The 17,260-nt window shown below is 44.1% G+C and overlaps 1 protein-coding gene across 3 annotated transcripts; it reads right to left on the bottom strand.

The window, feature by feature from the left end:
* Positions 1-8,111: 8,111 nt before the first annotated feature.
* On the bottom strand, positions 8,112-16,645 carry Zfp383 (zinc finger protein 383). 3 transcript variants are annotated; one of them, NM_001243908.1, is made up of 5 exons: positions 16,274-16,408; positions 14,678-14,742; positions 12,630-12,756; positions 12,240-12,335; positions 8,112-10,308 (listed from the first exon to the last, which is right to left on the bottom strand). In NM_001243908.1, exons 1-5 carry the CDS (start codon positions 16,278-16,280, stop codon positions 9,131-9,133), a joined length of 1,473 nt encoding a protein of 490 aa, NP_001230837.1. In that variant the 5' UTR covers positions 16,281-16,408; the 3' UTR covers positions 8,112-9,130. The 3 variants fall into 3 exon arrangements, with proteins under 3 accessions (NP_001230837.1, XP_011249027.1, XP_006540454.1); XM_011250725.2 differs by having other exon boundaries at positions 8,118-10,308; positions 16,294-16,645; XM_006540391.1 differs by lacking the exon at positions 16,274-16,408 and adding an exon at positions 16,113-16,267 and having other exon boundaries at positions 8,118-10,308.
* Positions 16,646-17,260: the final 615 nt, after the last annotated feature.

The raw sequence follows: 17,260 nt of genomic DNA, 5'->3' as shown, positions 1-17,260 counted from the left end.
CTCTAAAGCCAGAGCCACATGGCCAAAGCTGCTGAGTTCTGCTGCTTGCTGCTTCATGGTGTCCTAGAATGGAAACTTCAGGTTTGTTTCGAAAGTCAGTATGTCAAATGACATTTTGCTGGAGCAGACATGTGAAAGAATGTTTTCCTGAAGCAGACACACGTAAAAGGAAGTTTTGCTATAGCATGCACGTGAAAGGGCGTGTGACGGAGTATAAATATGACCCCACAGATAGTGAGAGCAGAGCATTGGTTTGGTTTGCTCTGCCTTGCTATTCTTTGCCAACACACATGTATTGGTTCGCCTTACATAGCTTGTGGTAACGCAGACATTGAGAGAAACTTGCCCAAGAACTGCTTGTGAGGTTCCTGTGGTAGCTTGCTGCTTCTGCAGGCTCCAGCCAGTTGGCAAGCCTGGCAGTTTCTTCAGGATTGAACTAGAGGTGCTGGTTCGTGCATGCTTTTTTCCTGCCTAGAGGACTGGACTGCAGCTGCTGAGTTGTATTTGGTGTTTGCTATGGGACTGAACTGCTGCCAAAGAAGATCGAGCTCGCCCCCAAAGAGCTATTGCTGAACAGGTCTACTTTCCCCGTAGCCTAATAACTTTCCTCTTCCACCGCCTCTGCTGGGTGGTGGGCAAGAGGAGAGGCTGAACATTTATTAAAAGTAGTTTGAGGGCTGGTGAGATGGCTCAGTGGGTAAGAGCACCCGACTGCTCTTCCAAAGGTCCGGAGTTCAAATCCCAGCAACCACATGGTGGCTCACAACCATCTGTAACAAGATCTGACGCCCTCTTCTGGAGTGTCTGAAGACAGCTACAGTGTACTTACATATAATAAATAAATAAATCTTTAAAAAAAAAGTAGTTTGCAAAAAATTATGCTTACAGCTGAGCAGTAGTGGCGCACACCTTTGATCCCAGCACTCGGGAGGCAGAGGCAGGTGGATTTCTGAGTTCAAGGCCAGCCTGGTCTACAGAGTGAGTTCCAGGACAGCCAGGGCTACACAGAGAAACCCTGTCTCAGAAACAAACAAACAAACAAACAAAAAATTATGCCTACAGATATCAAATACTGTATAAAAGCATTCTATGAACAAAGAGTAGAGAGTTTTCCTCTGGGCTGAAAAAAAAAAAAAAGTCCCGAAAAATGTGGTCAAAGTTCTAACTAGTGCTCTAACTTATCTGGGACATAACTTCCCAAAGCCCAGCAGCCATTCCTCCTTCAGTTTCTAGGGAAGGACAAAGCCCCATGAGGGAAGGACTATGTAGGACAAAATGACATGCTAGCACTGTCACCCACAGGAGAGTCTCGAAGGCAAGGCCTACTTGTTCCTCTATCGTCCTCATAGCCTTCCTATGTGGGAGAACTCACCTGTCCCACATAGCTGAAGAAATTGGCTGAAGCCAATCCCAGAAGCCCTGACTTATACTCATGATGTGTTGCTGGAACCAACAAAACTGAAGCCTTTCCTATGACCAACAAGGCCATCTCCGATCTGGCCCTGGCCATCCTTCTGATGTTCTACCCTTCTGTCCTTTGTCCAGCCCTCTCCAGACACACAGCTTTCCTTACTGTTTCTCAGACACTATGGATACCACTTTCTGATTGGTGCTTTTGCTTTTCCTTCTGCCTGGAACTCACTTCTCCCAGGCATCAACATGACTCACCCTTTTCTTTACTCCTTCCTACCCGTACTGCTGTTGCTACAGAGGGACTTTGCTGCAATTCTTTTTACCTACACAGAGTTCTTTCTGGTTACCATGTTTTTCATTAGCCTGGTACTTACTGTAGTTTTAAAGATTTTTATTAATGTTTTTATTAATTATGATTTTGCTAATTGCTAATTATTAATTAATCCATGTGTCTGTGTGCCTGGACCATGTGTGTGCCCGTGCCCACAGAGGCCATCAGTGGGTATCAGATTCCCTGAAGCTGGAGGCCATCAGTGGGTATCAGATTCCCTGAAGCTGGAGGCCATCAGTGGGTATCAGATTCCCTGAAGCTGGAGGTCCAGGAGATTTGTGAGACAGTGATCTGGGTACTGGGGAATGAACTTAGGTCCTCTGGAAAAGCAGTAAGGGCTCTTCCACAGCTGAGCCACGTCTCTAACCTTTATCCCCATTCATTTTTATTCTTGCCATTTACCCCCTACATTTCATTCTTGTCTTTCCACACTGGATTACAAGACCTAAGACAGTCAGTGCTTGTTTGGTTTACCGGGATATTCCAGTGCTAGGACAATGCCAGAACTATTATGAATGCTCTGAAATAAACACAAGCCATATTGTACAACCTGTAATGTACACTGTGACTACGCATGTCACTCATGCTACCACCTCATTTTACTGATATGGTAGCTACTACTATCTTCATTTTACTGATAAGTAAAATTGATGTTCGAGAAGTTTAAGCAACCAATTCTAATTGCCTTTTTTTTTTTTAAATTTCCTTCACATTTTAGTGTGTGTGTGTGTGCTTTTGCTTGCAGGTAGACCTGTGCATCACATCCATGAAATGCCCCCAAATGGAAGAGTGTTGTCAGGTGCCCTGGGACTGCTGGAGTTTAGGATGAGTTGCTATGTAGGTCCTGGGAATCAAACCTGGATCTTCTGTGAGAACTAGTGCTCTAGACACTGAGCTATCTCTCAACTGCCAGTTCTAACTGCTAAGAGTCCAAAGGAAGTATGATTTAAATGCTGGTCTTTCTCACCCCAGTTAACATGGCAATGTGGACGTGAGGATCTCACAAGACCTCACCCTTGGGTAAAGAGCTCCTGAGAGAGGGAGAATAAGTTTTCTTCAGATATAAAACCCCGACAGGTTATCCAATCCGAAGGGTGTTGTGGATGGCTTTGTACTGCTTGTATTTTTATATAAATTCTGATCTCCCAGGAGAGGTTGTCTGGAATAAGGAATGAGTCATGTACTCAGGTGGCTTCTTGTGAACCAATCCCCTAATGAATAAAGGAGCCAATCACAGGGTGAGTAGGCGGGACTTCTGGGTTGGATGGAGGAAGAGAGGAAGCAGAAGGCCTTTTGGAATGGGGACAGGATATGGGTAAGATGTAGCTGCTAGTTTTCTGGTATCATGGCAGATCTAGAGGAATCAGATTTTAATAAGGCCTACAAGATTAGGTTTTAGTTGTTGCTCCGTGTTTTCCTTCATGCAGTGGCTCGTCTGGGTTCAAGAGAGAAAGGTATGATGGCAAAGCATGGGTTTGACAGATGTGCACCACTAAGGCTGTGGGGGATTTGAAGCATGGGGTTGGCATGGTAACTACCCACCAATGGGAACTTAGTGAGCTGAGTGGAGAGATTGTGGAGTTCTGAGTCAGAGTCTCCATGAGATAAAAACAGGGCCGACCAGGCCGCTGGGGCAGAGAGTAGGAGGAGCAAGTGCAGGAAAATTCTGGTTCTTTTTTTATTATGTCCTTGTACTGGCTAGTTTTGTGTCAACTTGACACAGCTGGAGTTATCACAGAGAAAGGAGCTTCAGTTGAGGAAATGCCTCCATGAGATCCAACTGTAAGGCATTTTCTCTATTAGTGATCAAGGGGGAAAGGCCCCTTGTGGGTGGGACCATCTCTGGGCTGGTAGTCTTGCTTCTATAGGAGAGCAGGCTGAGCAAGCCAGGGGAAGCAAGCCAGTAAAGAACATCCCTCCATGGCTTCTGCTTCAGCTCCTGCTTCCTGACCTGCTTGAGTTCCAGTCCTGACTTCCTTGGTGATCAACAGCAGTGTGGAAATGTAAGCTGAATAAACCCTTTCCTCCCCAACTTGCTTCTTGGTCATGTTGTTTTGTCCAGGAATAGAAACCCTGACTAAGGGGCTGGAGAGTTGGCTCAGCAGATAAGAGCGAAGACTGCTCTTCTGAAAGTCCTAAGTTCAAATCCCAGCAACCACATGGTGGCTCACAACCATCTGATCATGAGATCTGACACCCTCAGTGTACTTAGATATAACAAATAAATCTTTAAAAAAAAAAAGAAAAAGAAACTCTGACTAAGATGCTACCCTAGACCCAATGTCCTTCCCCCCCGGGGCTGCTCTTCCCTGGCTTTTACAGGATTATATATGCTTTCCCATCCACAGTTTTCAAGCCTGGTCCTTCTGCTTCTCCTGCATGGTAGCTCTGCTTCTTTCTTGATGGCACCTTTGCCCTCAAATCCTAAAGTCCTGCCTCTGTCTCCCTGCCGAGCCATTAGCTGCTGGCAACTTTGCCAATTAGAACCAGCTTGAGGGGTGGGGGGCAGGGACCCTCAGTGTCTCACATGCAGAATTCTCATGCAGTTTTGGGAACCTATAACACAAGCATTAAATCAAATCCACAACACATATGAAGTTTCAGGCCAGCCAGAGCTACATAGCAAGGCTCTGTCTCAAATCAAAACAAATACAAAAGGCTTTTGGAGGCTAGTCCTTAAGAGTTACACTTCTGCTGGGCAATGCTGGTGCATGCCTTTGATCCCTGTGCTCAGGAGGCAGAAGCAGGAGGATCTCTGAGTGAGTTCTAGGACATCCAGGGCTATACAGTGAAACTCTGTTTCAATTAAAAAAAAAAAAGTACACCTCTCTTCTAGTCATTTTTGCTATCCATTCAATTTTCCTATAAAAATTACACTTTGTTCAGAATTTTCATATGTGTTACAAAGTTCTTAATGTTTAAGTTTTTGTTTGTTTAGACAGGCTCTTACTGCGTATCTCTTGCAGGTCTGGAACTCAGATTACAGACCACGTTGGTCTCAAACTCAAGAGCTCTGCCTGCCTCGGGCCTCAACGTGCTGGGATTTAAGGCGTGCACCACCACACCTGGGGAAAGGTTATTGAGGGCTTGGAAACATCTGTAGAGTATAAGGTTGTTGGCCTGCTTGCTGGGCAGTCTCTCAGGGAGACCAACTTCTCCACCACCGAGTCCCCCCACGTAGCTCTCCCTCTCTACCTCCCTGCCCTGTTCCTGATCTGCTTCCCTCTGCTTCTCTGTCCTGTCTTTTGTCCCAGCTTCAGCTGCTAGCACTTTCTTGCTCAAAATGCCAAGTTTCATATACAGAAAGAGCTATTAGTACAGTGGGAGAGGTTCCTCCCCCATGGCAGCTTGCTTTTCCTTTTGGGAAATTGTGGGAATGACAAACATTTACAATACACCCTGCCAGCCTGGTGCCATTGGCACACAATCAACAATTGAGAATATGGGGCACTGTCCTTCATAGCCAATTGATACTGTATGTGTGGGGATGGGTTACTTCAACACAGGGTCTCTCCGTGTAGCCCTGGTTGTGTTGGAACTTGCTCTGTAGACCAATCTGGCCTCAAACTCAGAGATCCACTTGGCTCTGCCTCCCAAATGCTGGGATTCAACCCATATACCATCACCATGCAGTTTTGATTTGGTAACAATAGCATGCTATACTGATCACCCCTTTAAAGCATTTTCTAAATTTCAGAATATTTACAAAGTTGTGCAACCTGTATCATTAATTCTACAGTTTTATTACTCCTAAAGACGAGTTCTTTTTAAGTTCAAATACTCACAACAGTTTCTCATTCTGTGTCAGTCACTTTTAGCCCTATCTCACCATTTAAAAACTTGGGAGTATCTTTTTTGGTTTCTTATTAAATTATTTTATAGACTTAAAAAGTCATTTGTTATTGGAGACAGAGACATGACACACAGCCCAACATGGTATCAAGCTCTCAATCCTTCTGCAACAAGCATCTCTAGGCACTACAGATATGAGGCACCACACCCAATTACTTACTCGTTATATAATAATATCTTCTTCCTCAGTGCCCTTGACCATGGGATCAAATGTAGATAAGGGGTTTGTTCTCTTAACTCATGTACAAAGGAATATTGTTTTAATACTCAGGTATTTCATCCTATTATTGCTGTCTCTATGCCCTTCCTATTCTTTTCAAAGAATATGACCTGTTGTTTCCTTTGAGATAAAACATTCCATCCTGGAGGATGCTCTGGTTCTCAGCCTTCCTAATTCACCCATTTAATACTGGTCCTCATGTTGTGATGACCCTGACCATAAAGTTATTTTCATTGCTAATTTACAACTGTAGCTTTGCTGTTATGATTCATAATGTAAATGGTTATGGAGATAGAGGACTGCCAGGGGGTTGAACTCACAGGTTGAGAACCACTGTTCTATAGGGAAGTGAAAATATTCCACTGTGCAGGAACCCTCCTTAAAGCTCAAGAAGGAAACAACTCAAGAGCTTTAGGAAATCCCTGAAACTGACTAGATTCATCAGGTCTCTTGTAAAATACACATCTTCTTTTAGCTACAAATAGCCTGCCCCATGTTGGGTGCCACTTGCAAAATATGTGCTTTTTCTTTCTTTTTCTTTTCTTTCTCTCTCTCTTTTTTTTTTTTTTCTCCCCGAGACAGGGTTTCTCTGTGTAGCCCTGGCTGTCCTGGAACTCACTCTGTAGACCAGGCTGGCCACGAACTCAGAAATCCACCTGCCTCTGCCTCCCGAGTGCTGGGATTAAAGGCGTGCGCCACCACTGCCCAGCTGTGCTTTTTCTTTTAAAGTCTCCTTTTCTTACAAACAGTAACGGGTTCTCCCTGCCAGCACTCTTCCCAGTTTCCAGCCCAGCCCCTTGAATGTTCCTCCCAGCTGTTCATTCCTCTCTCAGTCCCAAACAATGTGCTTCAACAATCCCTTCTCCCAGTTTTCCCAATGCCAGCAGCTCCAAGCTATAACAACTGTTCTAGCCTAACTGCTCAGCTCAGCTCAGCTTCTCCTGGCTCAACTGTCTCCAGCCAGCAGTCTTCTCTTCTCACTTTGCTAGCCCAGTTCACTTTCAACTGTTTCCTAATGATATCTTCTCTGGCTCAGCTCAGGTCCTCCTGGCTCAACAGTCTATTTTCACACTCAATCTCATTTCTTCTCTTCAGCCCTACTCAGTCGTCTTCCTTCCTGCACTGTCTTCTCTAACTGTACTCTCTGACCCTATTCTTCGGCCACCTGAACCCTACTCCCTTCTCTTTTAGCCTCTGTTGGCTTTTTATAGCTCCCCCCACCCCCCTCGCAGAACTCCAAGGGCCCATTGACACTGAAGGTCATAGGGGCAAGCAGTTCTCTTAAAGGGACACGCATTCAAAATAAATCACACTACATTTCTCCTTTTCCAAGGTTATATAAGCAGTACGGCCTGAGCTTAGTGAGCAGCCTGGAAGAGCTAATCTCTAACTGGTTCAGCTGCCTGCAAGCCCTTCAGTGTGTTTTGGTTTCAGCTTCTGAGTTGTTACCCATCCTGGCATGATCTTTTGGTGACGCAGCCATCTGAGTCCTTTCTGCTCTTGTAACCTCTCACCCATGCTTCCACATGCAACTCCAATAAAGCTCACTGAGTAGAGCTTTGATGACATCCTTCCTTTGGTTTGTTATTGGGTCCCTATCTGAGGTGAACAGTACCTAGTTATACCTCCCCAGGAATACTGCTTCTACTCCCACACAATGCTTCTATGTTTTCTGCTTTGGAGAAGGAATAAGGAAAACTAATCTCATCTCTTCCTGCTGTTTTGATAGCTGTGACTTCAACCATCCACCAAAACTTTTCAGAATTTCAGACTGATGTTATTTGTACAACATTAAAAATTAAGTCTGAAGATGGGTGAAGCGGCACACACTTTTAATCCCAGCACTTAGTGCAGGTAGATCTGTTTCCTACATAGTAAGTTCCAGTCCAGCCAGAGCTACAACGTAAAACCTGTTAGTGAGGGGGAGGGAGGGGAGATGTCTAGAAAAAGAACATCCACAATACCCCTTCCCTGCTTGTAATTCAATAAGCAGTAGATGAAAGGCTTTATTTCATAAAATTCTTTCTTCCATCATCAGTCCTCCAGTTTTGATAATGGCATGTGGCAGTTAAAAGTAATTTTCCTGAAACTGGGAGAAGTGGGTTAGCAGTTCTAACACTACACACTAATCCTAACTAAACACTAATTGTAAACACTAGCTTGGAATTCACCAGTGAGGGGCTGAACCACAGCTCAGTGAGTGTGCTTGCCTAGCACCCACAAAGCCCTGGTTTCCATCCCTGGCAACCCCGCCCCAGAGACCCTTTCCACAAAACATAAAGAAAATTATGAAACTTAGTGTACAAAAGACAACAGAGAAACCTTTTATTAAACCCATATATGCTAGGAATAGATCTATAAGTTCTATTTATGAGTTCATTGAGTTCTCATGGCAAACCAATACGTACACATGACTGAATATGTAAAAGAAAAACAACTACTGATAAGAAAATAATCTGGAAGAATAACATGTTCCTAACTGTAATTATCCTTCTGACAAGACATTAGGATTAGGGTTAATGAAAAGGAACAAAATAGCATACAAGGAGAAAATAAATTCAGCATTAAATGTTCTCATTTTTAGGAGAAACAAAACATCAGACATCCAAATTTAAGTTTGGAGGCATAGTAATGGAGACAGCTTTCATAAATGCAAAAATTCAGAAGCAACCATAACATGAATAATAGTCATTAACAGATATTAAGTAAATCTTTAAAATTAGAATCTGTATTTGCTGAAAGAGCAATTACAACAATGATTTTCTAACATGACAAAAGCAGATGCAGAAGGAACACAAACACACGAACTACACACATCTTCCGCAGAACGCGTTCTACCGATTTGATAGTCGTCATCTATAATCAACACAATCACAGTTCATCTTCACGTCTGAGCTTTGGATTTTCTAGTTTTCTCTCCCCCCCCCCCCGCCCGCCCCCACTTATAATAAAAATAAAAACAAGCTCATGAGACACAGCAGTAGGACCGACCAGCACCGCCTCAGATCCACCCTGGGGCTCTATAAGGACTTAACTCATGAAGCTTACACAGTTAAAATGCTGCTATTAGTGCAAGCTTCAGAAACACAGTTTAGAGAACAAAAGACAGGCCTAGAGCTATGAGCAAACATAAACACAGTATGGCAGACCCCCAAGCAAGAGGTGAACAAAACCCAATAAGCAACTAGCAGTGATGTGGGAGAAGACACTACCCAGAGGCTTGGAACTCATAGCCTACAGCCAAATAATTCAGATGAAAATGTAAATATCTAGTCAAACAATGCCAGAGAGTAACTGTCAAGCATGAAGTTTTATTACTCGTTAGTATGAGTTTCCTGATGGCTAATGAGGTCTGAATCATTACTAAACGTCTTCCCACATTCGGTACAGCTATGGGGCTTGTCATCGCGATGAGTTCTCAGATGCCGAGTAAGGTTTGAGCACTTATTAAAGGCCTTCCCACATTTATTACATTCATAAGGTTTTTCATCTGAGTGGACTCTCTGATGCTGAAAAAGCTGTGAGTTCTGGGTGAAGGCCTTTCCACATTCCAGGCATTCAAAAGGTTTCTCGCCAGCATGGATTCTTTGATGTTGCCTAAGCTGTGAGCTCTGAGTGAAGGCCTTCCCACACTCCTTGCACTCATAGGGTTTCTCCCCAGTGTGGATTCTCTGATGGTTTGTAAGGGCTGAGCCACTACTAAAGGCCTTCCCACATTCCTTGCACTCATAGGGTTTCTCTCCAGTGTGGATTCTCTGATGCTGAACAAGCTTCGAGCTCTGCGTAAAGGCTTTGCCGCATTCCTTGCATTCATAAGGTTTCTCACCTGTATGAACTCGCACGTGTTGGAAAAGTTGTGAGCTCTTTGTAAAAGCTTTCCCACATACTTTGCAGGCATAAGGCTTCTCACCAGTGTGAATTCGCTGATGGTCAATGAGATTTGAGCAGTAGCTAAAGGCTTTCCCGCATTCCTTACATTCGTAAGGTTTTTTACCAGTGTGGATTCTCTGATGCTGAGAAAGGTATGAGCTACAACTAAAGGCCTTCCCACAGTCTTTGCATTCAAAGGGCTTTTCACCAGTGTGAATTTTCAGATGGCGAGTAACATGTGACCCACAACTGAAGAACTTCCCACACTCCTTACATTCATAAGACTTCTCACCAATATGAATTCTTTGATGTTGAATAAACTGTGAGTTCTGGGTAAAGACCTTTTTACACTTCTTACATTCGTAGGGTTTCTCATCATTATTAATAATCTGATGTAGGGTAAAAAAGGTCTGCTGAAAGAATGTGGGCATGTATTCCCGAGTGAGTAACTCTTGGCTTCCATGTCCACCTTGAAATTGGCCTCCACATTCCGGAGCATCTGTAAAACCGGAGCACGAGAGGCTGTGCTTTGAAAGTCTCATTAGCTCCCTCTGGCAGGACTCGATCTCATACACTTCCTTCTTTAGAGATAATAACTTGCTCTCACACATTGACTCCAGAGCTGAAAGAAAGGACAAGCAGCAAATATATTTTTTTCCTCTATTATTTGGAAAAGCTTTAAACTTTCATACTGGGATAAAAAAAAAAAAAGGAAGTGACTATACTGTTTAGTAAGTAAATGACACAGGCTTACGGAGATCTATGACGGAAATGGACAAAGAGCACAGGGAATTAACAAGATGCACCGTGGAGGCAGAGACCACCATGGAGGAAATAAGTTACCAACAAGCACTGTCTTGTTTTGGAGACAGGGTTTCTCTGTGTAGCCCTGGCTGTCCTGGAACTTGATCTATAGACCAGGCTGGCCTCACACTCACAGGGATCAGCCTGCCTCTGCCTCCTCAGTGCTAGGTTAAAGGCGCGCACCGCCAATGCTCCTACAATGACTCTTAAATGTGGATGTAAGTCAGAATAGTTTGGAGAAAAAAAAGCACTGGGTACAAGACACGAAAAACAAACAAACAAACAAACAAAAACCCCAAATAATACATTTGGTCTTCTGCTCATTTTGTTTGTTCAGAGATAAGGTCTCACTATCTAGCCCTGACTGGTCTTGAACTCAAGAGACCCTTTGCTTCCCAAGTGCAAGGATTAAAGGAAAGGAATGTCTCCCGAGACAAGGTCTTACTATGTAACTCTGCCTGGTTCTGAACTCTGTATTATCTTGCCCCAGTCTCTCTAGTTGCTAGGATTATAAACATGTTCTGCCACACTGATCTTTGTCCTGGTTTTCTGCCATGGAACTTCAAAAAACCTTGAGATTCTCTGAATGACAGCAGCAGTTCTGTGGTGCTACTGAGGCAATTCATGATCGGCCTTAACGAGCCTCAGGACTGGTTCTGGAAAGATGGCCCAGCAGTTAAGAATGTGTGCTGCTACTGCAAAGGACTGCGGTTCAGTTCTCAGTGCCCATATAGCTGCTTACAAATACCTGTGACTAGTTCTAGAGGATTTTATCAGGTCTTCTGACCGTGGGCACCAGTCCACAACTGGTGGTGCACACATACCACACACACTCAGGCCCATGAATATAAAATACCACATCTGGTGCACACATACCCCATACATATAAAACAACAAATCTTAAAAGAAAGAGAAAAGCTCTAGTATTGAGCCTGGTCACCAGAGGGTAACTCAGGTTGTTAGGAGGTTGGGATTTTAGGCATCCGACCTCTGGATGGACAAGAGAAGGTAAAGACTGATAAGCCAGTTATAAAACCGTTCCTATGTGAAAACAAAACCAATGATGACCTGAGTCTGATCCCCAGACCAACACCATGCACAGAGAAAACGAACTCTCACAGTTGTCCTTTGACCCCCCCCAATTCGCCCCATGCAATCAATCAATCAATCAATCAATACATGAAACAAAATAATAATAATAATAATGCTCTTTTTTTAAAAAAAGAACTTGCTTTTCTCACTTAGACCCAAGTTTTTGGCAGAAGCTTACAAAATAACAACCAATGGGCAGGAGAGATGGCTCAGCTGTTAAGAGGTCACTTTCCAGCAACCACATGGTGGCTCACAGCCATCTATAATGGGAGTTGATGTTCTCTTCTGGCACGCAGGTGTACATGCAGACAGAGCACTCGTCTACATAACATTAGGAAATACTCTTTAAAACAAAATAACGGGCTGGTGAGATGGCTCAGTGGGTAAGAGCACCCGACTGCTCTTCCGAAGGTCAGGAGTTCAAATCCCAGCAACCACATGGTGGCTCACAACCATCCGTAAGGAGATCTGACTCTCTCTTCTGGAGTGTCTGAAGACAGCTACAGTGTACTTACATATAATAAATAAATAAATCTTTAAAAAAAATAAAAATAAAAAAAAAAAAAAAAAACAAAATAACATGGGAAAGGTGCAGTTTCCTGGATTACCAGCGAGTTGTCCCCGTGGGCACCGCTCTGCGCAATGCTTCTCACTTACCCGAGCACAGGCCTCTTGTAAGCTCTTTACCAATCATCCAGGGCTCTTTGCCTTGCTCCAATAAAGAGATCACCTGAGGCTTGGGAATGTGAAGTCCTGCTTACAAGAAAAGACATGGAACATAGTTACGCTGTGGGAAACGGATGCCATCCCTCGGTCACCAAGCAAGAGATGTCAAGACAGGAACAGCCAGAGACGAGGAGGAAGCTTTAGCCACAGCCCACCGGAGCCGCCTGTCTCTCAGGCTTCTGTTTCCGCCCAGCTGAAACCAGGTATTTGCAAACAAGGAGCAGGAGTTCAGGTGGCAAGCTTGAAAGGCAGCTGAGAAATTCCTTGAGGAAGAAGCAGACACTGCAGAGATGGCTGCGCTGCTGATACAGGTGTCCTTACCCACTGAGAGCAGGTTGCTATAGTTCTCCAGCATCACATCTTTGTACAAGTCTCTCTGCGCGGGGCCCAGACACTCCCACTCCTCCTGCGAGAAGTCCAGAGACACGTCACTGAACACCACCGGTTTCTGAAACAATAAACACACCCAGGTTAGAACACAGAGAGCACTTCCAAAATGTTGGTGCTTGCGTTGTCCGGCTGAGCAAAAGAGCCACTCCATGATGTCACCAGACCCGGGACCTCTGGGTTGCCTGTTCATCCAGAAACAGGACACAAAGCCAGGCATGATGCTGCACGACTATAAGCCAGCCCCAGGGAGGACGAGGCAAGAGGACTGATTTGGAGTTGAGCTGTCTTGTCTGCCCAGGTTGCACAGTGAGTTCCAGGCCAGCCTTAGCTATAGAGTGTGATCAAGTCTCAAAGAACAGGCCTGGGGAGTTAGCTCACTCATAAAGAATGCGCATAATGCCCTGGTTTCAAACACCAAAACAATCCTTCATTTCTTACTAATTCAAGTTCTTTTTCTGGTGGCCAAACGTTTTGATTTTTGACTGTACAACCTCAACAGCTTATACACACAGTTCAAACTTCTTAGAATCTTCCACTGCCTGGCTTGGATTTTTAAAAGAAGATTCAAACCCTTGTACAGAACTTGGCATGGTGGCTTATACCAGTGACCCAGTACTAGGGAAGTGAAGCAGGAGACTCTAGAGAAGTGGTTCTAGATAACCAAGTAGTTCTGGATAATCAATTATCCCGCAGAGCAGATATTTACATTATGATTCATTACAGTAGCAAAGTTACATTCATGAAGGGCCAACAAAGTAATCTTATGGGTGGGGTCACCCCAACATGAGGAACTGCATTAAAGGGCTGCAGCATTAGGAAGGTTGCGAGCCACTGATTTAAAGCACGGAGTCAGCCTGGGTTACAGCGAGAGACCCTGCCTCAGAGCTAAACACAACCAACTACACAAAAAACTCAAAATGGGGGCTGAGTGCTTGCTCAGTGGTTAAGAGTGCTTCCTGCTGCTGCACAGGACCTGGGTCTGGATCCCAGCCTCCACACGGTAGCTCGCAACCTTCAGTATGTTCCAGTGACTCTAACACCCTCTCTTGGCCTCCACGGCATGTATGTGGTACTGCGCATACATGCATACATGCAGAAGTATAGTGACTCACACATGTAATTGCAGCTCAGAAGAATTAGAAGTATAAGGTCATGCTCAGCTACTTGCAGAGTCTGAGACCAGCCTGTCTCAAAAATCAAAAGAAAGCCAACAACAACCAAACCACACAACTGCCACGCATAGTTTTTCACTCCAAATATATGAAATGGTTAATGCTGTAAGATCCCACCCTTGAAAATGTCATGAAAAGGAAATTGATCAAACAGAGGTTATCCTTGTGTAGCAAAAATTTTAATTGGCTCTGTTTTCCAAGTTCTTTGAAATAACCATGTTATAGAAAGAAACAAAAACTGTAAGTTGTCTAATTCCTAAATTAACATGTGACCATTAAACAGAAGGAAGTCAGGGAGAACACAGGCCATGTGTCTATGTTGGAGTTTTCCATCATTTCCATGAATGGACAATTGGAAGAACCGGGTCACTTGATAAGTCTGTGTTAAGACATGGAGACAGCTACATAGTTTAAAGCTGTTGTTAAGTTTTGCTGGGACAGTGTCTCAGCTACTAACTTATCCTGACCTCCGCCATTCTGTTTCTCCAAGTGGTTCTTGCTAGCTGCTTCTATCTGTCCTGGGGGCCTTCTGATTCCATCTTTGTCTGCTGGCAACATTGCCAGCCTGGAAGTCCCACCCCCTTAATTCCTGCCAACTGCTCTTTATTATGCAAAAAGTCACATTCCTTATTCTACTAGCAGGCTGGGGAAAGTCGCCTTACTTTTAAAGGGAGGCATGGAAGTGACATTTACATGTCCTACTAGCCAGTTGTCACCAGCTCCAAATAATTGAAAAACAAGAACACACTTTTTTATAGCCAGAAAATACAGTATTTGTGGGTCATCCCAACAGAAACCCCAGTGTACCTTATTTTTGGCGTGGTCCACCGCCATTCCTCTTTTCTCCACTGGGTACCTCTGGAGGAGTGGAGCTGGGGGAAAAAATGAGTCATGAAGTCCTAAGTCTTTTAATAAAAGGCCACCCTGGATCCATACCTGTCACCCAGGGAGAAGTCTAGGTTCTCATGATAATGTCTAGAGTCAGAGAAGGAATGTAGCCTATGTTGTCCAATACTGGAATCTGTTCTTATCTCACTGGGGGTCTCTTAGGACAGAAAATTGGAGTCACTTGGGCAGTCAGAGGCACACCAAATCTACAAACCCACAGCTGCTGTCAGTCACCCACCATGGAACCACATATATCCTCACAAGCACACCCTACCCAAATGACAGCACAACAATGTATGGTTGGATAGTCACAGTCACACATCCATCCTGAGGATGAAATCACAACCACATTTATAGAACCCTTAAATACAACACCACATAAAACCACAGTGCTACAAACGGGCACAACAGGAGACTCACGGCGGAGTCACACAACAGTTATAATCACTTCCAGTTGCCCTCATGAAATTTTACACAATCAATACACAATACACATTCAACAGAACATAACAGCCCCTAAGACACACATACTGTCAGCTTGACAATTACATGCCATCTTCCAATTGTAGTGAGAATTCTGGAATTTTGGTTTCATTAAAAACCACAGGAATAATAAAAAAAAATTGAAAAAAAAACCCACAGAAATATTCTGAGAGTATGTCTCTGCTTTAATTCCAGGTGCGTGTGGGGTGCGTGTGGGAATATGGGGCTACCTCAAAGCAGCTCATTTACCTGTGCTCTAGCATAGGTATGGGTTTGCCAGTGGCAGATAGTTTCTGCAACTGTGTGGCATTTGAAATTTTGAGGACTTTTCAGAGGATACATAAATGCTAGGGTCCAGACAAGCAGGATTGGATTGGTGGTTGTTCAGGGAGTATGGTAAGGTTTGTTAGCAGTCATGATCAAAGAAGAAACAAATTAGAGTCAAGGATCTCTCTCTCTTTTTCTCTCTCTCCCCCATCTATTTTTCTTTCGCTCCTATCTAGCAGGAGGGTGGTGTTGTGTGTGTGTGTGTGGGGGGGGGGGGGGGGTATAAAGGGTCGGTGAATAAAGGAACCCACAAAGTAACAAAGATCAGCTACATCCAACCATGCTCATGGTATCACATAAAGTTACATAATCACACTCAAACATCCTCACAGTCACAGGTACCCAATACACATAGTATACAAACATACAGACAGTCCCCCTCTGATTAACACTCTTGGAAGCATAATTACTGGCTATCTGATATATCCCTCATACACAGGTGCTATACCGTTACACACAATAGGTCCAAACACATTGGGACACAATCACACACACTGCCACAAAGTTATTAATCACATATAATAAAGAAAACGTGCATACGTACACACACAGCTCTGCGCATGTTCACAGGTCATTGACACACCCACCAAAGAATCCTAAAAATCACAGCCACGCACTCACTGCGTCCTAGAGTCACTTAAGGTCACACTTAAACAGAGCCAAAGCCTCACTGCTGCTCATCCTGCTAGACCAGCTCCCACTGACCTGACATCTCAGATACTGACTGGTATTTCCCTTCAGACCCCAGGGCCGCAGCTTTGGAGCCTTAACAAGGGCCTATAGGCCGCTCGCCGTACACTTTCCCGTCCCCGGACGACGAGGGTCCCGCAGGCAAAAGAAGGGGCTGCCTAGCACTCGCGAACGCTTCTGGGAAATGTAGTCCGCGATTGGAACTGGCGGGGAAGATGGCATCCATTCTCGGATTTCCCGCCAGAGCACGGCCTGAGGCAGGCCGAGGAGCTCGTTCCGCATTTTCAATTTTGTGCGTGAAATTCCTAGACAGATATACAAACTCGGACAGAAACTCTTACAATGCATTGAGCCCCTTCCATGATAGGGGGCCAATCTCAGAGAATCACTGTATGTTTTTGGAGTAGGTTTGCACCGGAAGTTGTGTAGAGTCGCGTGTATTTCTGGGAAATGTAGTCTAAAAAAGGAACTGCGTGGCACTGGTCTCCTGGAACAAAGTTGTTGAAATGATTTCTGAGATACCACACCCTGAGTCTGGACATTTCTGGGCCTTGTAACTCACTGTAGGAATTTTCAGGATGACGACAGATTCTCCGTTTTACCCTTTTCTGTTGGCGAGGCTCAGCATAGGATTTATATGATCCATTTAGGTGGCATATAAAAAAAAAGAATGAATATTAGTTATTAAAATCTATCAGATTTAGGAAGAATTGTAAACGAGTGGTTGTTCCCGAATAGGTATAGGGTTCTGTTATAACGTAGTGAAAAAAATTCTCTTCGAATTTTTATTTATTTTGAGTCTGGGTCTCACTCTAGGCGGACTTGCAAGTCACTATGCAGACTTGGTTTGCACTAAACTCACGTAGATCAGTCTGTCTCTGTCTCACAAATGCTTGGACCAAAGGCAAGCTTCATCATACACTGGGTACACCGTTTTACTTTGGTGTTTATGGGACTCATTTCTATATAAATATTTCCTTTCTTAGCTGCACAATATTCTAT

The sequence above is a fragment of the Mus musculus genome, chromosome 7, assembly GCF_000001635.26.
Source record: "Mus musculus strain C57BL/6J chromosome 7, GRCm38.p6 C57BL/6J".
In the NCBI taxonomy this organism is placed as follows: Eukaryota; Metazoa; Chordata; class Mammalia; order Rodentia; family Muridae; genus Mus; species Mus musculus.
Note: the sequence above shows the minus strand (reverse complement) of the source record. Positions and strands in the feature narration are given on the sequence as shown.